At 36.6% G+C, this 22774-nt stretch overlaps 1 protein-coding gene across 1 annotated transcript in view; it reads right to left on the reverse strand.

Moving 5' to 3' along the window:
* The window catches only part of CDC73 (cell division cycle 73), a 116867-nt gene that overhangs the window by 22748 nt on the left and 71345 nt on the right, over positions 1-22774 (reverse strand). The window contains exons 11-13 of the mRNA XM_044762645.2: positions 7278-7335; positions 2354-2389; positions 1956-2043 (exon numbers count right to left, since the gene is read on the reverse strand). Coding sequence (XP_044618580.1) covers positions 1956-2043; positions 2354-2389; positions 7278-7335 — 182 coding nt within the window. The remainder of the gene's footprint in view (positions 1-1955; positions 2044-2353; positions 2390-7277; positions 7336-22774) is intronic.

A 22774-nucleotide genomic window follows, 5' to 3' on the forward strand; every position in this document is an offset into this window, starting at 1 on the left:
TTGAATAGCATTTTACTATATTTATACTATGTCAACAAATGTTTATAAATTATTCTTGTCTTAATTCATGTGCCTACATGTGGGGAAAGGAAAAAAACATTCTACCCCTTGAAAATATTGTATTAAAGTTACTGCATTCAGGGGCAGCCCTATGGCCGAGTGGTTAAGTTCACGCATTCTGCTTTAGCAGCGTGGGGTTTTACCGGTTCAGATCCTGGGCACAGACATGGTACCGCTCACCAGGCCATGCTGAGGTGGCGTCCCACATGCCACAATTAGAAGGATCTACAACTAGAATATACAACTATGTACTGGGGGGCTTTGGGGAGAAGAATAAGGGGGAAAAAAAAGAAGACAGGCAACAGATGTTAGCTCAGGTGCCAATGTTTAAGGGAGAAAAAAAATTACTGTATTTAACCTATTAAGCCTAGTACCACCATTGGCAAAGAGAAAGGGAACTTGTTAAAAAGGATGCAAACACAGTATGCACCTGAGCGAGGTGGCTGGGAACACGTGTGCCCCGTGCACAGGCTTGCCAACACACACACACTTTTCAGTTTTTAGTGAAAAAAGATAGTTAATTTGAAATTAACATATACTATGTAAAAATGTAATGACCTAGAACAAGATCCATCCACAACTCAGACGCAAACAGCACATTACTGACAGCACCAACACCTTCTGAGAACCGGCACAGGAAATTCAAAATGAGAGGAGGGCCTGGTGGGCCTCATTCCATCACGAGCACAAGATGACATCCAGAAATCACCGCACCACTCATCTGCCACGCTCCTAATAACCTTAATAAAGCTGACAGCATTCTGAAAGTCATTTAACTGTGGCTCATTTTAAACCTTGCTAATGCACAAATCACTGAAAATTATTTGAAACAATTTTAACATTGCCATTTTTCTTCTGTGAATAACAGCCAATTCAAGAAGTATAAAGATTAAAACAAAGTCATGATCTCTAAAAGCAGCACGCCTACTCATATTAATTAATATAAAGATAAATGCTGCTGAAAATAGGTACACTACTGATATTTTAAGTGTGGAGCTGGTTGGGTGGGGAAAAGATTTATTTTGTACCCATTACCATGATGCATGTTTACCAGAACAAACTGAGTACAATGGTGACTATATTCATTTTAAAGAGGAAATGAGAAAGGAGAGACAGTAAAAACTTCAAGTGCAAAATTCCAATTAGAAAATGAAAAGGCACAAATTTCCAGTCATGAGTCAGTCATCCCAACGTGACACACAGCATGGAGGCTGTACTTACTAATTCAGTACTGCATGTATGAAAGGAGCTGGGAGAGTACATCGTTACAGCTCCCATCACAAGAAAAAAAATTCTAACTATTTATGGTGATGGATGTGAACTAGACTTACTGCTGTGATCCTTTTGCAATATATACAAATATCAAATCGTTACATTGGACACCTGAAAATAATAATCATGTTATTTATACCTCAATAAAAATTTTTTTCAGAAAGTTGAGCATCTGGAAATTTTAACATAGTATATGGTTTCATTTCCACTCTTCAACTAACTTTTACTAATGTCTAGGTGAGAAAACTACGGTCCTAAGCTCTTCCCCCCGGGTTTACAGCTAACACACAGAAGTTCATATCACTTTTCCCATTCTTCAACTGGAACCTGGAGGGAGGGAGAGGGAAAAAATCTGAATTTGTTTTAGAACCTCTTCAAGTTCTTCAGGGCAAAATCAAAACAAAACAATTCATACTAAAAATTAATACAAGAGCATCCTTTTAATTAGGACTTCAGCCAAAAGTTTCTATAATTTTCCCCACAGGGTCCAGATATTAAAGAATATATTCTATTTGGAAAATTGTCTTTCAGACTATCTGTAAAGCACAGGAACGGAAATTTTGTGTTCTCCAAATAAGGAGTCTCCATGTCCTCTGAAAAGAACAGTGGAACGAATGACTTACTTCAGGTCCTGCAGAAGGTCCTTGGCATTAAGCATGGTTATTAGAGAAGTAGTAGCCGCCGGGATTATGATAATGGGTGTTCGAGACCCTGTGAAGACAAAAGGTTCAAGGTAGCAAATATGTTACTATGAAAGGAATTACAGTTAGTTTCCCAATTATAAATTAAAAGTTTATAAATTTGTAATTTTAACTCTTTTGAGCTAAAAAATATTTTAAGTCAGCAGTGATACTGAAAATACTGAATAATCAACAGGACCTGAGCACTGACAAATCAGAATGGATCCCAAGCACAATCACGTGACACACCTGCACAAGCATAAGAGCAGCCCTGGGTTTGTCATCTAGCTTATTCGGATGTACTTTTTACAGTAAGTTTAGAATCACAGGCACAACCTCACCTTTCTTCTGATTTGGAGGAGGTCTTGCTTGAGAAACTGTATGAGAAAAAAGCAAAATTTTGAGTTATAAAAATCATATTCTTATTTTCAAACTTACAAAGCAAATAAGGCCTAAAAATTATTTGTATTTACATCATCACTAGTTATAAAATTTAAAGGGTATTGCAATCTTCTCAAATAATATTGTTACATCTCTGCTTCACAAAAAACATTAAAACGCCTTAGCATTAGTCAACAATCTGTAAGGACAAGGAAAGTGGATATACTACACTGCTAGGCGCTGAGTATCTTTGTTCATGGATGTTAACATCTAGCAAATGAAGCAAATAAATAATTGACTGCCGCTGTAATAAATGCACAAACAGGTACTACAAGAGCACACAACACTGGCAGAAGGGCTGGGAGGGGGAAATGTGCTTAGCCATTTCAGAGGAAAAAGAAAGGAATTACTGAGAGCTAAGATCTAAAATATTTCTTACCTTTTTTCTCTCTTTAAAATTTTTTTTTATTAGAAGAGAACATTATACGCAATGAGTCATGTGAAGGTGTATATTATCTGGAATTTCCCACACTATTAACAATTGTAAATATATGTTATAAAAATATAAATATTCCTATCTTTTTATTATATGTATACACAACAGACTGTTTAATGCACATAAATATTTGTTGAGATAATATCAGCCTAGTTCAAGATTAATATTTTAGGATAAAAATGCTGTATGTTCAATTTTCTGTATTTATTCACACAATAAAAATTTATTGACTGCCTTCTATGTGCCATGTGCTGTGCTAGAATTTCTCTTTTTTTAATCACAAAAATAGATGAAAACTAAGGAGATTTAAAATTCTAATTTAACCATAAGTTCTTAGAAACAGACACCACTCTTAAAGGGAAGCACACACATTTTTGGAATATGTTCCATTTTGAAAGCAGAAAAATGCTACATTTGAACTATTACTTTGTACTTCTTTGTATAGCTATTGCATTGTGATAAAGTATTATCAAGTTCAGTAGCATGATTCTTCCAGCTACATAAAGCAGAGAAAGATATACACAAATACAAGGTCATACATACATATTTATTATAGTATTCTCATCTTTCTTCTTCCCGAGAAAAAAATACTAAAACTTTCTTAAATCATTTTTAGACAGAGGACTGACGGAACATCATCTGCAATATAATATAGTCTCAAATAAATATTTGGTACTTGTTAGAGGGATAAAAGAATGACAGGATGGACAGACATACAGATAAACGGGTGACACAAGTTGCTATGAGAATGACTAAGGAGAACAAGGGAAAAGAAATCTTTGATTGAAATATTATTGATTTGGTAAGTAAGCGCACAACACACTCAGGAATTTAGGAAAAGATGCACTACAATCAAGGCTGAGAAGACCCAATGTAAGAAAAAGACAAAATATAAAAGCTCACGTACTAAACATAAAGTTAGAGGCTTGGTGAAAAGTAACTACAAAAGACTATAAATAGATTCCCTGGTAAGTGAGAACCAAAGCAGGCCAGTGTGACAAACACACAAATAAGCTTGACTTAAGGGGGCAGGGAGGAGAAGGCAGAGTAACACTGGTCTCTACAGCTGAGAGATTAAAAGCAAGAGGCTGTACTCAGGGGATCTCAACCCACATCCCCCTTTTGCCACTTCCTAAGTTGAACTGACTGACTGCTCAGCCTCAGCTGTCCTCAACTGTCAAACAGAAATAACGCTGTTTCCATCTTGCTATTGCTGTAAGAATTTTAAAAACAACAACGCACGTTAAGTCCTTAGCCGGGTCTTGGCTCGCATTTACCATTTACTGACCCTGTGGCTACAGCTGATGCTAAATGCGACTGCCTGGAGCACCACGAACACTACCACGACTTCAGCAAATGCAACGACGCACACTTTACAAGCTGAGGATAAGCAACTGTTGTTGTTATGTTTGATTTCAAATATAATCATAGTCTTCACTTAAATATTTATTCAGAGCCTAAGTACAAGGCACTCTGCTAGGTTCTTATTATTATAACGATAAATAAAACAGAAATAATCCTTTTCCTTCAAAGACCTTTCAGCAAAGTAAGGGAGTCAGACCATAAACAAAGAAGCAAAGAACACATACAAATAAACAAATCTGAATATGTAATATTAAGGAACAAAGGAGTGTACACTGACAGAAAAGTGTCCTGTAGACAGAACGCTTAGAAAAAGCCTCTCAAAGGAAGTGGCATTTAAGCTGAGATTGAAGGATGAAAAGGAGCCAACCTGCAAAGAACAAGTGGACAAACAGTCCAGATAAGAGATGGGAATGTGGGCAAACGCCAAAGGCCACAAGAAACTGCTGTGCTTATGGAACTGCGGATGTGCAGACCACAGGGACAAAAGAAGGTGGCAGAAGACGAGGTTAAAAATACATATGCACGTGGGGCCAGCCGGTGGAAAAATTAAAAACAAAAAATGATCAAAAATGGAACTCCATCCTCGAGTTCCTTCACTGAAGGAAACAAGAACAGGTGGTTCAATCCCCCATTTTCAAATGATTCCAACTCCACCTAACAAATAGCAGCATAAAGCTATCATCTCTCATCTACAACATATCACCTTGCCAGATGTGTTTCATGCATTGACATTTTTTCAATTTTAAAAAGATAACACAGGGTGAACATGTCACATTTCATACAACTTTCCCTCAAAATTGGGTAGCACCCCATAAGCAAATACACTTAACATTTCTGCAGCAAAACAAAAATTCACTAACCAAAACCAAGATGACAAACTGCTAAACTGCTAACACCCACCCATATCAGGTCTTACTGACAAAGAAGTGCTAACAGCTTATAAAATAATCTTCGCCTTTAGAAAGGCGGGTAGGGACTGTGGACCTATGAGAGTCAAGGAGCAAGTGGAAGAAGGAAGAGGAGACCTCACATGGAAGGCATGAGAATATCTGCTATATCAGGAGCCATGAGTTCAGATTAATTTCTATCAGTTTAATCGCCAGTGCACCTTGGCAGGAGTGAAAAAGAATGATAGAATATTAAGAGTTGAAAAGACACAGAGCTCCTACTTTATATCTGGTCTTCCCCAGGACCACATTCCCTGGACGAGCTGGTTTGAACAGGCCGGTTTATTTCGGCAATAGTGCCTCCCCCACCCCTTTCCTTTGTTTGCCAAATGGTTTTGAAAAAATGCCAAGTGGAGACGACGTTACATCACACAACACAAAACTGGGTTAGAATCCTGGGGTGGGGATTTCTCCCCTTTTACACTATTTCTGAGTGTCTCATGTGATCTTCTTTAGACTAACCAACTATAGTCTCCGACCCCTCCTTTCCAAAGAAAAACAAACGACTGTGCACCTGGCATCCAACTGCCTCCACAACAGGCCTCTGCTTGGTAGGTTGCATTCTCAGGGCCCAACTCAGTCGGCCCGTCCCTATCTCCTTCATCGTTTTCTTCCTTCCTGAAAAGAGCTCCTTTAGCTTCTCCTAGTTTCTGGCACTGAGCACACAGAAGGCATTCAAGTAATATTTACTAAATTTAATTGCTCTTCCTTATACTCTCATAGTGGCTTTTGGTATGGTTCTCTCTACTTAAAAATAGGCGACAGTCCTGTCATCTGAAATAAATTAGATCCAGTGTGCTCCAAATTTCATATGGCTGACAGAACTCCTCTTCTCCACTTCTCCTCAAAATCAAGAATGACAAAGATTTCAAACAAACCCACTGTCATTAAAAAAACAAAGTAAGGGGCTGGCCCATGGCATAGTGGCTAAGTTTACACATTCTGCTTTGGTGGTCCAGGGTTCACGAGTTTGGGTCCCAGGCACAGACTTATGCACCACTCATCAAGCCATGCTGTGATGGCATCCCATATACAACATAGAGGAAGACTGGCACAGATGTTAGCTCAGGAACCATCTTCCTCGGCAAAAAGAGGAAGACTGGCAACAGACGTTAGTTCAGGGCCAATCTTCCTCACAGAAGGAAGAAAAAGAAGTAAATACTAGTCATGTCAAAATCCAAGCGTATGGATCCAGCACAAAGTGAATTAGCCTACAAACCATTCCAGTACAAGCCCCATATAATCTTAATACTATACTTTAAAAGTGCTTCCAGAAATATTTAATATTTACAATCTAACACAATTTTAGAATTAGCCTGCGTGAACATACTACGAATAACAGATATCCAAATCTGCACTACTGATACTGCCAAATGTGAGAGGAAGGTCACCCAGGTAAGTTCTTGCCCGTGCCCTTCCAATCCTCCTCATTCTCTTCAGTCACTTTCAACAGCGCTAATGCAGTAGAAAAGACAGGTGGTACAGCCTAGCACTGAAATTATGCTGAATGCAAAAATAAAACAAACATACATCAAAACCAAACCTAAAACAGCTAAAATGAATATAGTGTTGGTATCTAGGTGCATTTATAAAGTTCAATCTTTTTATGTACTAGGAAGAAGAGGGAAGAAAAATATTTCTAAAATAGCTTCAATATGACCTTTGCTAAACACACACTTTTAAGAAATGATTACAGAACCTTATACGCTCAATAACACAGACATCTGAAATTCTAAGCATCAAGGTTGCATATCAGTCTACTAAAATTATGGTTCTACAGGGGACAAAAAAATCACATCCACGTGTACTATCACGGAATTCAAAGAAGGAACCGGTGAGGGGATGGCTACATATAAACAGCTTTTTGAAACATTTTTCTAAAATTTTAAAAATATTTTCTTAAAAGATTTAACTGTTCAAATATACCTATTTACTCAAGTAAAGGTTCTTATGATATTACTTTAGAAATATTTTAAGTAAAATTTCAATTCCTTTAAAGCATTATACATATCAAAAAATTTTCACTCTTGTGATCATTTAGGGAAAAAACCAAAAACCAAAGTTTTCTATTTTTACCTGGTCTCGGTACTGGCTGTGCTGCAGGAGTCTGAGTCTTACGGGCCGATGCTCCTTCCTTTAAAAGAACAAAAATTGATATATGACGTCAAAGTTCCTTTATATAATAGTTAAACACTTTCATTTAATTAGGGCAAAGAAATTCCATATCTCTCTATCTCTCATTCAATCACTCCACTAACACACTATCATCCTAAGAGTTTTTAAGAAAAACACTACTTATCTTTTATGCTATTCATCATGAGGTAATAATAGGACTCTATAGGGGAAAATAAATTTAAATTGTTACCATAGAGCAGTTATTGTAAAAACGTAATATTTTTCAAATATTCAATGATTTGCTTAATTGCTGACAATTCTAATATTCTCAGAAGTGTCACTACTGGTTTTAAAATCAAGCCAAGCTTTTTCCCTTACACAGACTCAAAATGAATAAATAACACATAACCTCACATTAGAAAGATGTAAACACTGTTACTTCAGAGTGGATAAAAATCCCACAAACATTTCAAATTAAATGTCTTTAAAATATTCAGGGAAAATAATCACACATTTAAGAGTGGTTGAAAATATCTTAAAAACTGAGTAACAAATCTCAACAAGGAAAAACGCTAAATGTTGAGGTATATCAATTAGATACTCAGGAAGAGATGCCTCTGAAATGCTCAAGATACTTAAAAAACTGTCTATCTTTAGTGCAATAGTTTCAATTATATTCACCCTAAATTTTTCATTAAAATATGCTCCTTTATAGAAAACTAAAAATGTAAATTGGAAAACAGTAATTCATGGAGATTTTACGCTAGTACACAACTGAAGGAAATCTGACAAATATCAGGAAGTTACAGAAATCCACAATAATAAAAATCAATGATTTCTAAAGAAATCCTGCTAAATAATGTTAATTTTAATCACATTATACTCTCCTCAAAATTTGATACTTTACATGGTTAAACCATTTGGAATGGTAGACTATCCCATAGCATCTTTTTTTTTAATAAATGACTATGAAAATTAGTACTGACAGAGAGAATGCATTTTTCACTTTGAATACAGTGGTATTCCTAGCATTCAGCTAAAATACCAAAGAAATCATTCTTTATCGGAAGACACAATAGCAGAAGCAGCAACTAGCAAATACTCTTTGAAGCAAAAGAAAAAAACAAACAAAAAAAAAGCACCTGAGGACAGCAGAAAATCCTTTTCCACTATTTTCACTATTATGCATTTAGTTATATATTGGTGTATTTAAAATTGAGTCACTCTGGGTGCTGGTTTCATTGATGTGTTAAGTTTGTGAACATTTGTCAAGCTTAGTTATGATATGGTCATTTTTCTACAAGTAAATTATATTTAAGTAAAATTTTAAATGTAAAAAAGGTGAGCTCTTATTAAGGTGGAGAGCATATTACACGTTTAACTTCATTATAACGTGCTGAAATTTTCTGTTTCTTTTTTTCTCTAAGTTCATGTTAGGAGACATAACTGCTTTTATACTTCTTTGTAAATCTAGTACCTAGAACATACTAGACACTCAACAAATGTTTGCTGTGCTGAACTGAGTCTAGATTTTTAAAAGTAAGAAGCCAAGGGGTAATCATTAAATAGAAATCAGTTAAACAAATTTTAGCTATCCCATGTTTCTGCACAAAATCAACTAGACATTACATATTAAAATAACAAGAGTAAACTTTAACCATATTACTTACAAATTCTTACATGCAAATACTGATTCATGGGGTGTGGTTTAAATACACAGAGAAAGAGAGAAAAAAATAAAGGAAATAAGACAGGAAGGAAAACACTGAGCACCTAGATATGCAGACATCCTTCTGTCTCCATTTGACTATAAGGTTGGCTAGACCCAAATCAAAGCCCTCTTCATTTGAATAGAGTTAACTAAGTTCAAAATCACTAGAATACAGCACTGTATGCATAGTAAGAAAATCATCCAAACCAAAACTGATTCAGCTGACTACTAAAATATGCCTACACTATAAGAATAAAGAGTATGGCTCTTAAAAGCAACCTTTTGTCAGCAAAAGGTGCAAGCAGATAAGTAATATAAAAAAACTCTTTTCCATTACAAATAATAACGCTTAAGTATTTTTTCTACTTTTAAATAAACTCAAAACTAGAATCCTTTAAATACCAATAACAGGCATTCTCTGTTTACCAAGTAAGCAATCTTTTCCTGCTCCGAATCATTCCTTTTTGGCAATAAGCCCTAGCCCCTGGTCACTCGGGAAGGTATATGTCCTAGGCTAGGTCAGTCAAGAGCTCTTCTCTGGGATTTGTTTGGTGAATTGGAACTAGCTAGTGAGACCTCTAGCCACAGGGCAACAAGGAGTTAAGCCTATAATTACAGATGATCATGTCTCTTGACTGATGGAGAAAACTCATGTGCAGAAGGACAGAATGAAGCTGGCATGCAAGAAAAGAGGTGGAAGACAACATCCCTCAGAACACCTACAATCTAGTTCTAATAGCCTGCAGGGCCTGTTCTCTGCCTAACCCTTTCTGATTATGTGAGCCATTAAAGCCCCTCATCTCACCACTCGCCCCCTCAACATTTGTCTGTCTCAATTAGTTGAAGAATTTCTGTTAGTTGCAACTGAAAGAGTAATTTTATCTTCTCGGGTTTCTTGAAAGTTTTGAGTTGCAAAGGTCACTCATATAACTTTAATTTTGGAGTTAGTAAATACACACAAATAAACACAAGCATGCACATGCACACACACATACACAAAAAGCTACACAGCTATGATGCAACAGTAGACTATGAGCTACTGAAAGAAAAATGGGAAAGTCTTTGCCAATCATGTCATTAGTTCACGTCCATTTCCAGGACTCTCTAGCCAACACTAAGAGCTAAAAGCTCATTCTACTCTGATCTGCATTGTTTTGAAATAAAATTGTTGAAGTCATTGCATAAAGGACCTCAGAAATCACAGAATCCAATCCCCTCACCCTTTACTCTAAGATAGAGGTGAAGTAGTTTTTCAAAGGCTACACAGCAGAACATCTGGCATATATTAAGAAACAGGAATAATAATTGGCAGTAACATGGAATAAACTGAGAGTTCTCCTTTTTTTAAAGATATTTGGATTGGGGGAAAAAATATTACCCAGCTGGGAAAAGAAAGGTACCAGCACAAAAATAACTAAAAGAGCTGACAAGGGGTGCTAACTGGAGAGGAAAACCTGCTTTCTCTTGAAAAGCCAGAACCATTACAATTTCACCAAAACTTGAGGCATTCTGGAAAAGAAACAACTAATAAAAATGGAAGGGGGAACTAGCGACAGAATCACATTTGCAAAACATAACAAGACAAAACAAGGCTTGCTGTTTACATTCCTTACTTGTGTTATTTTGGCAAATGAGACAATCTAAAATCATCTGGTACTGGGAGAGAGAATACTGGTATTTGCTACTTAAGTAGGAAATAATACTATAATATATGATATCATAAGAATAAGCATTTATTACAAGTGTCAGTATGAAAAAGAATATACTATATTTAGTTAATATTGAAAAATGCTGTTTATATGAAACAGTAAAATACTGCAAGTTCTTAATGAAGAAAACATACAGAATATACATGCAGACTCTAGGAGTTTATAATCTACATTTTTGACTACTGTATTTATGAGAGCAAAAGTAACATATGTTCTAAAAATTAAATAAATACTAACTGCACCCTTGCATGTTTGCGCCTTTTTAAAAAGTAACTTATTCCCATGAAATCTGGATTTGATATTTAGAATTCTCAGATATTAGGATTTTTTTTTTTTTTTAAAGTATCTGAATTTTCAAGTACACTGAGAGTGAGTCTCTAAAAAGAAAGTACTTCGGAAAAACTATGTAGACAAAGGAAACTGTTAACTCTGTAGACAAATCACAGTGAGGCTGAAAAACACAAAAGATTTCTGGAGCAAAACACTTCAACACAGATTGTAAGCACAATTAATATTTTTAGACTTGTCATAACCTGGAGGTATATGTGTACAATGTTTTTCAACACAGAAAATAGTTAACTCATTTCTAAAATAAAGTATATCTATAAAATATATAGATTTGATACCTCTATCAAATCCCTCACTATGCTATATAATTCTCTATTTACTTGTCCACTTCTCCCAACCAGACTGTAAGCTACTACTTGAAGCCAAGGACTGTCTATTACACCTCCAATGCCAGTTATAGGGAGCCAGGTGCATGGTAGATGCTTAATAAATACACATTAACTAATTAATTAAAACAAATTCACTTGCCTTAGCATTACTGATTCACCACTGTTACACTGGTTAAACTATTTTAATCTGTTAAATGAAGATGGTAAAAACATCAGAAGAGATTACTCAGAGAATTAAACAACATTCATTCATTCATTCCACATACATTCATCAAGAGCAGAGTGCCAAACAAGAATTTGAATGCAGCACTATAAACAAGAGCAAGGTGGTCCCTGCTCTCATGAGGTTTGCAATCTCACAGAGGATGCCACTGAATGAATGAATGAAAGTTTAAAAGTTATAATTATAAACATAACCTAGTTATTTGTAATGTGCACATATGTGTATTTGTCTGTAAACATGTATGTATGTATGTATGTATATATGTGTATGTGTATTCAGATCAGTGCCCAAAACAGAGACTAATAACTGTTAAACCATCTTCTTCCCAAGAAGAAACATTCTCTATATAAGAAGAAAAGAACTGGCAAACCAAATTCAGCTGCATATTAAAAAGATTGTACAACCAGGACTAACTGGGATTTATTCCTGGAATGCAAGGATGGTTCAACATATACAAAAATCAACGAATGGAATTAATCACATTAACAAAATGAAAAAGAAAGAAACTTCATGATTATCTCAATTGATGCAGAAAAAGCATTTGACAAACTTCAACACCTTTTCATGATTTAAAAAACAAAAAAGAACTCAACAAACTAAGAATGGAAGGAAACTTTCTCAACATAATAAAGGCTATATATGAAAAACTCAAAGTTAACATCATACTCAATGATGAAAGAGTGAAACTTTTTCCCTTAAGATCAGGAACAAGATGCCCACTTTCACCACTTCTATTCAAAATAGTACTGAAGTCCTAGCCAGAACAATTTGGCGAAAAAAGAAATAAAAGGCAGTCAAATTTAAAGGAAGTGATAAAATTATGTTTGCAGATGACAAGATTCCTATGTAGAAAACCTAAGGATTTCACAAAAAGACTGTTACAACTAATGAATGAATTCAGCAAAGCTGCAGGATACAAAATCAACACACAAAAATCAGCTGCATTTCTACACACTAACAATGAGCAATCTGAAAAGGAAATTAACAAAATTCCATTTATAATAGCATTAAAAAGAATGAAATACTTATGAGTAAATCTAACCAAGGAAGCAAAATACTTGTACACTGAAAACTGTAAAATATTGCTGAAAGAAATTAAAGCCATAAATAAATGGAAAGACATCTAAGTTCACGGACTGGAAGAATTAATAGTGTTAAGATTTCAATACCACCCAATGCGATCTACAGATTCAGTGCAATCCCTATCAAAATCCCAATGGTGTGGGGCCAGCCCGGGGGCAGAGCAGTTAAGTGCACACGTTCCGCTTCAGCGGCCCGGGGTTCGCCTGTTGAGATCCTGGGTGCGGACATGGCACCACTTGGCAAGCCATGCTGTGGTAGGTGTCCCACATATAAAGTAGAGGAAGATGGGCACGGATGTTAGCTCAGGGTCAGGCTTCCTCAGCAAAACAAGGAGGACTGGCAGGAGTTAGCTAGGGCTAATCTTGCCCCCCAAAAAAATCCCAATGGTGTTTCTACAGAAAGAAAAACCCACCCTAGAATTCATATGGAATCTCAAGGGATCCCAGATAGCCAAACTAATCTCGAAAGCAAAGGAACAAATTTTGGGGACTCAAACTTCCAGATTTCAAAACTTACCACAAAGCTACAGTAACCAAAACAGTGTAGTATGGCATAAAGATAGACATATAGACCAATGAAACAGAAATGAGAGCCCAGAAACAAATTCTCACATATATGGTCAACTGATTTTTGACAACGGTGCCAAGCCCATGCAATGGGGAAAGGACAGTCTTTTCAACAAACGGGGCTGAGAAAACTGGATATTCACATGCAACAGAATGAAGGTGGACCATTATCTTATATCATATAGAAAAATTATCTCAAAATGGATCAAAAGCCTAAATTTAAAAGCTAAAACTATAAAACGCTTAGGAAAAAACACAGAGTAAAAGCTTCATGGTATTAGATTGGCAATGATTTCGTGGACATGACACCAAAAAGTACAAGCAACGAAAGAAAAAATAGATAAATTGGACTGCAGCAAAGGACACTATCAACAGAGTGAGAAGGCAATTCTCCCAAAGAATTGGAGAAAATATATGCAAATCATGTATCTGATAAAGTGATTAATATCTTGGATATATAAAGAACTCCTACAACTCAAAAATCAAAAAACAACCAAATCAAAAATGGCAAAGGACTTGAGTGGACATTTCTCTGGAGCAGATCTACAGATGGCCAATAAGCACATGAAAATATGCTCAACATCACTAATCATTAGGGAAATGCAAATCAAAACCACAATGAGATACCACTTTCCACTCATTAGGATGGCTATTATCAAATAAACAAAAAAAAAATAGAAATTAACAAGTACTGGCAAGGATGTGGAGGAATTCAAACCCTTGTGCATGGCTGGTGGGAATGTAAAGTGGTGCAGATGCTGTGGAAAACAGTAATGGCAGTATCTCAAAAAACTAAACATAGAATTAGTATATGATCCTGCAATTTCGCTTCTGGGTACATGCATACCCAAAAGAATTGACAGCGGGGACTTAGACATTTGTACACTCATGTTCACAGCAGCATTATTCACAACAGTCAAAAGAAGGGAAAAAAGCAAATGTCCATTGATAGATGAATGGATAAACAAAATGTGATTTATACAGACAATGGAATATCATTCAGTATTAAAAAGGAATGAGGGCCGGCCCGGTGGTACAGCCATTAAGTGCACACGTTCCGCTTCTCAGCGGCCCGGGGTTCGCTGGTTCGGATCCATGCTGTCGTGAGCGTCCCAAGTATAAAGTGGAGGAAGATGGGCACGTATGTTAGCTCAGGGCCAGTTCTCCTCCGCGAAAAGAGGATTGGCAGCAGTTAGCTCAGGGCTAATCTTCCTCAAAAATAAATAAATAAATAAAATAAAAAGGAATGAAATTCTCATGCATGCTATAACATGGATGAACCATGAAGACATTACACTAAATGAAATAAGTTAGGCACAAAAAGACAAATGTTGTATGATTCCACTTACATGAGGTACCTAGAATAATCAAATTCATAAAAATACAAAGTAGAATGGTAGTTACCAGGGGCTGGGGAGAGAGGGCAATGGGAAATTATTTTCTAATGGGTACAGAGTTTCAGTCTGGGATGAGGAAGAAGTTCTGGAGATACACAGCAGTGATGGATGCACAGCACTGTGAATGTACTTATTACCGCTGAACTGTACGCACTTAAAAACAGTTAAAATGGTATATTTAACGTATATTTTACCACAATTTTAAAAGTTTTTTTAAAAAGCAAAAAATATTTGTAAAAGAATAAACAAAGTGCAATTATAAGCTGCAGCAGACTCTGAGGGAGGGCTGCTCAGAAAACAACCTATCTGCCATCATCAGAGCAGGACACTACCCACAAGGGACAAACACATGAACTAAGCAGACCCACTCAGATCTCCTCTCCTTGGGAGGCTGCAATCCATACTAAGATATGCCAAGCGGTCTGGGCTACAGTCACCTGGAGTGGTGTCGGCTTTAAGGAAGACTGCGCACAAAGACCAAAGAGCTGGTGTGCAGATGCAGACAAAACGACAAGTAATTACGTGGCATCAGATAGAAAGAGAGAAAAGCGTCCTTGATTCCTGACAGTTTTCCAATTTCTCACTGTGTTCTTTTAAAGGCCAATTCATACTTCTCAGAATTGGGTTCTGAGGAATATTCCTATACCATTATAATATATTTCCTTTACTTGCTTAAGCCGACTTGAGTAAGCTTCTGCTACTTGAAACCAAAAGGGACTACACTAAAGTAAATATTTTAATCTCAATGAAGGAAAAAGAAAAATTCTATTCTTACCCAAATCTACCCACAGTAATTAAAACTTCAACCTGAGAATGTAACATTCATTTTCTCTATAGTCACAGACAAAATTGGAATACAAGTGCTATGAGTAACATAAGAAGATATTCACTAATTTAAAAACTAAATACCAGCTTTTCCATTCCTCATTCTGTAGAATGCTTTCTTGGCTGAAAACTAAACTGGTTCAAAAATGAATGAATTGAACAAAAAGAGACAAGTATAAATTAATTTTTGACAAAAATAAAAACCAAGCGTTTAAGGAAGAATAGAGGGATCACGAAAATCTCATCTCCACAGATTCACTAAACACATCCTAAAGCAGTTAACACGCTAAGCCAGTTGTTCTATGTGTCACTGAATCAGGGTGTACACTGCTCTAGGTGGCAGAAGCTATGTAAGATGCATGAAGGTAACTGTGATGGTTAATTTTATGTGTCAGCTTGACTAGGCAATGGAGTGCCTGCCTATTTGGCTAACACGTTATTCTGGATGTGTCTGTGAGGATGTTTCTGGATGAGATTAACATTTGAATTGGTAGACTGAGTAAAGCAGGTTGCCCTCCCCAATGTGGGTAGGCCTCATCCAATCCAGTGAAGGACTGAACAGAGCAAAAAGGTAAAGTAGGGGCTGGGTCCAGTGGCACAGTTGGTGGTGCAGTGGTTAAGTTCACACGCTCTGCCTGGGCAGCCTGGGGTTCACCAGTTCAGATCCCAGGGGCAGATCTATGCACTGCTTATCAAGCCATGCCATGGCAGGTATCTCACATATAAAATAGAGGAAGATGGGCACAGATGTTAGCTCAGGGCCAGTCTTCCTCAGCAAAAAGAGGAGGACTGGCAGTGGATGTTAGCTCAGGGCTATTCTTCCTCCAAAAAAAGAAAGAAAAAAAAAAAAGAGAGAATTCGCTCTCAGCCTGGCTGTAGACAACGTGGGACATGGGTATTCTCCTGCCTTTAGACTAGACTCAGACTGGAACTTGACACCACTGGCTCTCCTGGTTCTCAGTGCTTCCGATTCGGACTGGAACTACACCATCAGCTCTCCCGGGTCTTCAGCTAGAAGACAGCAAATCCTGGGACTTCTCAGTCTCCATAACCATGTGTGCTAATTCCTTATAATCTACCTACCTACCTACCTACCTACCTACCCACCCATCCATCCATACATCCATCCTATTGGTTGTTTTTCTGGAGAACTCAGACTAATACAGCAATTAAAATTTGAATCCAAAGAGAGGAAAAGACACTGAGAGAGAACACAAAATCCTTAAAATCTTGTATATTGGGAAAATGGTGGGGTTTTTTCATTTATTTATCTACAGATAAAAAAATTATCTCCATGTGAACGTAGAGGAAACGTTAAATCATAGGACAGCAATGAGAAACAAACCATGAGCATTGATCTCCTTTAATACCAAAGTCTGTAAAATGATCACATAACTTACCTTCTGGAGCAGATGAACAATTCTTTTATGTGTCTCACTGAGGTTTAATAAAAGCACTACCTTTCTCATTTAAAACTGGCAGAACTGTTTTTAGAGTGGCATAGGGACAGGGATGAGGTAGAAGGTCTGGAGGACCCTTTTGCATAGCTTATGGGTCCAAGGATTAAAAATAAATACCACGAAAAACTTGATTTAGAAGTCTTGCGCTCTAGGTTCTAGTTCTGGCTCTGCCACAGTAAGAGCAGAGCTTTGAGAAAACCACAACCTCTCAGGGTCTTAGTTACTTTGCCTGTAAAGTGAGAAAACTAGATTTTTAGATGACCTCAAAGGTCCAATTCCGCTCTGAAATCCCATTATTCTAATGTAAGTAATGCCTTTTCACTAGGAACAATGCCATTACGATAGAACCTGAAGTGTCCGATTAACTCATTAAGTTTGAAGACATAATTCAATATGGGTTTCTTCAAAGATTATGATATAGCCATATAAATTTGCTCTTCTTTTATTCCATGTGAATAAACACATAATATTCTGCTGCTGAGCTCCATCAAAGGATACATGTTTGGAGTTAGATATTAATTTGGTTGTTTTGGGAATCATAGAATTATAGATACTAGCAAAATAGGTAGAAAGGGAAATAACAATACTGTAAGCTTTGAAAGAATATAGTCAATGTTTTACCATTTAATATGATTCAATAAATTGACTGGAGAAGCTAAAACAAAACAAAGACCTGTACATACTTAACTATTTGAAACTACACACATACACATACAGACACACACACACTCTGAAACAGTCAAGAGAAATGCTCTGGAACATTATAAACTCTAGAGATATTAATAAATATTAACTGTGAAAAGTTACAAAGGAAATATAGATAAAACTCAAAGTCAACTATGAAGATATTTATGAAAAAGAGACTCAGTATGTTAACAAGCAATCAGGGAGATAATCAAAAGTGGAGGGTCCAAACAAATATAAAAATTTTCATTTTTTAATTTTGGTTCACTAAAACTCAGCAACTATAATTATCTGTGAGATCTCGTCTTATTTAAAGAGGATAAAACTATTAGAAATGCATGAAAAATTAAAAGGAGAGAAATGTAATACAAACCCACTACAACTGGGAAGATCAAAGTATCAAAGCAGCGAGGTGAATGATGCCACAATGACCTGCACTAGACAATTTGTCCATGAAGGATAAAAATTTAAATACTAACCATAGAACATTGACTTCCACTTATTTTGCTATCTTTAAAATGATCTAGGTATCCCATCAAGTCTATCAATTCCTTGAAAGAAAGGAAGCTAATGATGTATCTCATATGCCCTTGCAACTTGCATATAATATGCTCAATGTGATCTGAATGTAAGTGAATAACTTAGGCATCCTCTAAGAAGTTGGGGGGGTGATTCAAATCCTAAAGTCTAACATTCCCCCTTCCTAAATCCTATAACCTTTGCCTGCCTCTTTTCTGCTTTGCAAATTTCCTTTATACTAATATCCCTATTTCCAATGGGACCTAAACAATCATTCTGAAGATAGCTACATGAATTCAGAATCAAGCATGCTCATTGCTCCCAGCTTTCTTTAAAAAAGCCCTTTAGGGAAACCATCGACAAAACAAAAGACAACCCACCAACTGGGAGAAAATATTTGCAAATCATATATCCAACAAGGGGCTAATTTCCAAAATATATAAAGAACTCATACAACTCAACAATAAAAAACAAGCAATCCAACCAAAGGGGGCAAAGGATATGAACAGACATTTTTCCAAAGAAGATCTACAGATGGCACGTGCAAAGATGCTCAACATCACTAATTATCAGGGACATGCAAATCAAAACTACAATGAGGTATCACCTCTCAACAATCAGAATGGTTATAATTAACAAGACAAGAAATAACAAGAGTTGGAGAGGATGTGGAGAAAAGGGAACCCTCATCACTGCTGGTGGGAATGGAAACTAGTACAGCTACTATGGAAAACACAGGGAGATTTGTCAAAAATTTTAAAATAGAAATACTGTATGATCCAGCTATCCCACTACTGGGTATTTCTCCAAAGAACAAGCAATCAACAATTCAAAGAGATTTATAAATCCCTATGTTCATTGCAGCATTATTCACAATAGCCAAGACCTGGAAGCAACCCATGCACCCATCAACGGATGAATGGATAAAGAAAGATGTGGTATACATACACAATGGAATACTACTTCACCATAAAAAAAGAAAACCTTGACATTTGCAACAACATGGATGGACCCTGAGGATATTATGCTAAGCAAAATAAGTCAGAGAAAGACAAATACCGTATGATTTCAGTCACATGTAGAAGATAAACAAGCACACAGGTAAGGAGAACAGATTAGTGGTTACCTGAGAGGAAGAGGGTACAGGGAGGGCAAAAGGGGTAAAGGGGCACGTACATACGGTGATGGATAAAAACTAGACTGTTGGCGCTGAACACAATGCAGTCTATATAGAAACTGAAGTATGATAATGTACACCTGAAATTTACAGTGTTATAAGCCAACATAACCTCAATAAAATACAATTAAAACGCCCTTTAGGAAAAACATTCTATTTATTTACTTTTGACTTTTACTTTATCTACTAAAGCAATGAAATAAGAAGCATTTTCTGATACTAATAATTTATATTTGGGTAACTATGCTTCTTTGTGAAGTTTTAGTGGAGTTTTAAGCTTCAAAATATTACATCTACCTGTATTTACAAACTGTTTGTTATACTCTGTAATGAATTAATAGTGTTAAAATACTTAAATACTGTCAGTGTGTTGGGGAGCACGGAGTAAGGCAGCTGAGATGACTTATTCAAATGCTGACCTAGTGGGCTGCACAACCCTATGAAACTCAACACACCCCCCTTTACGTAAGAAATACTTTACACTGACCCCTCCAACAATCTGAATGAATGCACAGATAAAATAACCAACCTATGTATGTAATTTTTTTAATGAAAATCAATACCCTAACAAGTACAAAGGAGAAATTTTAAGAGATTTATGATAACAATATGCATTTCAATATGTGAGTCTCAGACCTGATCACACCAGAAGACACAAGGAAGTAATGAGACAGTAGCACATACACATAAAATCACAGTGAATGTAACCATTTCCAATGTCCAGACTGGTACACTGTACCGGCGATTCGATTACTACGAGCATCAGTGCCATGGGCAGCACGGTTCTTCAAATGGTGAACTACTGGCAAAGCTCAGAACAAAATTAACTAGACCCTCCCTCAATGTACACTGCAGTTACAGCACTTGGAAAATTCAGAACAGGTTAAAACTTTACAAAGTATACTTGGCATTCCAATTATGCTTTTAGGTTCATTTAATTATAAAGAAGGCCTTTCACCCACACACAGATATCCAAATGGGACATTCAGAAGCCCTCCAGAACATGGGACTAATCTTTGTTGTTTTCAAAGATTGTCCCACACACTACAGACTATGTTCCCTGGCCCCACTCACTAAATCCCCTTCAACTGTTTCAACTACCGAAAACACCCTCATAAACTTCTAGAACACCTCCTAGAAAGTAATATTACCCCCAGTGCCACCCCCACTGAGAACCACAGCTCTAACCAAGAGCCCCTGGTGTGCCAAACAACTGAGACGGTCTAGCTGATCTGTGCTCAACTGAAACAGTCATGCTACTGAGAAACCAAAGAACACGCAAGCACACTATTAAAGGATTTACCAAATCACTGTTGATTTTAAATGCTTACATTTTCCCTTAGGATCATTAATAGTTTGTATGAATTAAAATAGATAAAGGTGTCTACAATTAGTTCTGAAAGAGACACTTAAATTTAGCTCTGCTTTCAAGTCAAATGAAATTCTTAAACAATAGGAGTATCTGCTGCACAAGTTGGGAAAAAATAAGGCAGGCGAACACTGACACTTGTGGTCATTCTGAGATTGCTAATTTGCAACCAGGCTAATTCCTGCTTTGTGAATTCAAAGAAAAGTAAAACTGGTTCATAAATCATCTACTGGCTTCAAAGGAAAATTCTAAACTCTTAATAAACACAATAATTTTTCTTCAAAAAGGGAAAACTACTAATAGTAAATAACCAAAAATATGCCATTCATCCAAATCTTTTACGTAATGAAAAGAATTTCATCTGATTTTAAGTCAAAACAGTGAAGAGATATAGCAAACATTACTATGCAAAGTTGTTGATCTCAATAAAACTAAAACTGGTCTCTAAACAACTATGTTAAATGTCATTCTTCAGAGTACTATGGTGGGAATTACACCCGATCCACAATATCAAGATTTTTCTCCAGCATTTTCTTCAGGTGAGCCCTAGCTGAAATCAATGGCTTGCACTTAGGAGCCAACTACTCACACTAAAGCACAAACAGGAATGGAGACCAACATAGCAAAAACCAGATTCACATCTCCCTTCTCACAATATTTGCTCATTCTCAGTGAATGGAAATCACCTGCCACGGTTGACGGGTTCTCCCCACACCCGTCTCCCTCATTCTTTTCACCGAGGATGTTTAGTTGAATTTATATGATATTAGAACTCCATGAAAGTACTTGTCTTTACTATTTGACAGTGAGCAAATCTATACCTGATTCATCTTGGGATAATCACTCCAAAACTATTAAGTACATGAATAAAGTAATACTTTTGTCCCCAGTAGAAACTAAGAGTTAGGAGGTGCTGCAAAACCTGTCTTCAAATTCCGGCTTCTTGAGGGCTGTCTCAGACATGCCCAAGAAAATTCTAGAGCCAGCCAGGACAGTTCTGGCCATAAGGCACAGAGTAATGACTACCTACTTTCGCATCGAGAACGTGTTATAAGATTTAAAGGTAGACCTATGCAAGTAAAAATTACAAGACAGTTAGAACTATAAAACTTAACACAACAGCTGCCAGTTTGCAGAATCTGACAAAGGAAACTGTCACATTTACTGAGAAAGTTTAAGCATAGAATTCAGATGTTAAAAGAAACTAGACTAAAGGCAGAACTTCTACAAGCTTGCCTGTCGTAAGATTTTTAGTTTCCCTTGGCTGGAAATACGTAGGTTGCTAGAAAAAGTCCCTACAGGAACTGTTCTCTCAAGTCTGCTCAGTTTTTCTGTACTTTATGTAAAGTTCTTAACCAGCTTAACCTAAACTTAAGAAACAGATTGCAGGTATACCTAAAAGTTTAAAGCAAATTCTGATTAAGTACACAGGCACCTTTTTTATTAGTTTTCAGAGGTCTCTCTTGCTGTATAAACACTTGCCTCATAGCAAGCATAGCTGAGACCACAGCCCACTGGGAATTCTGGGGCTCAACCCAATACTGGAGAGAACCACTAAGCAGCAGGTTATCTATGGAGTTCTCTTAACATTCAAGATCCATAATAAATCCAGTGGGGCATCAAAAGAGAGTTCAATCAAAAGAACTGGCAAAAATAACTGTTTTAATCCTTCCTGGAGAAAGGGTAAGGAATGTGTCTAAACCATCTTTGTATCCCTAACTGCAAATGTTGGCACACAATAGTTGATCACTATGTATTTGTTGAACAAGTTTAAAGTGAAAATATAAACATCCATACATAGAATATACTTCTATGAATGATTTCTGGGTATGCTGTGCCAGTACTACAAAAAAATCCCACAATTTCTCTAGCAGTGCCATGTAGCACAATGGTTAAGAACAGAGCATAAAGACTTGGATAATCTTGCTTTAATTCCCAGCTGGAATCTTTCTCATTAGCTGGTATTTGGGATAATTATTTTACAACTCTAAGCACTGGTTCCTCATCTTTAAAATGGGTATTACAATGATAAAACTATTAGGAAGAAAAAAAGTCACT

The sequence above is a fragment of the Equus asinus genome, chromosome 30 (assembly GCF_041296235.1).
Source record: "Equus asinus isolate D_3611 breed Donkey chromosome 30, EquAss-T2T_v2, whole genome shotgun sequence".
In the NCBI taxonomy this organism is placed as follows: domain Eukaryota; kingdom Metazoa; phylum Chordata; class Mammalia; order Perissodactyla; family Equidae; genus Equus; species Equus asinus.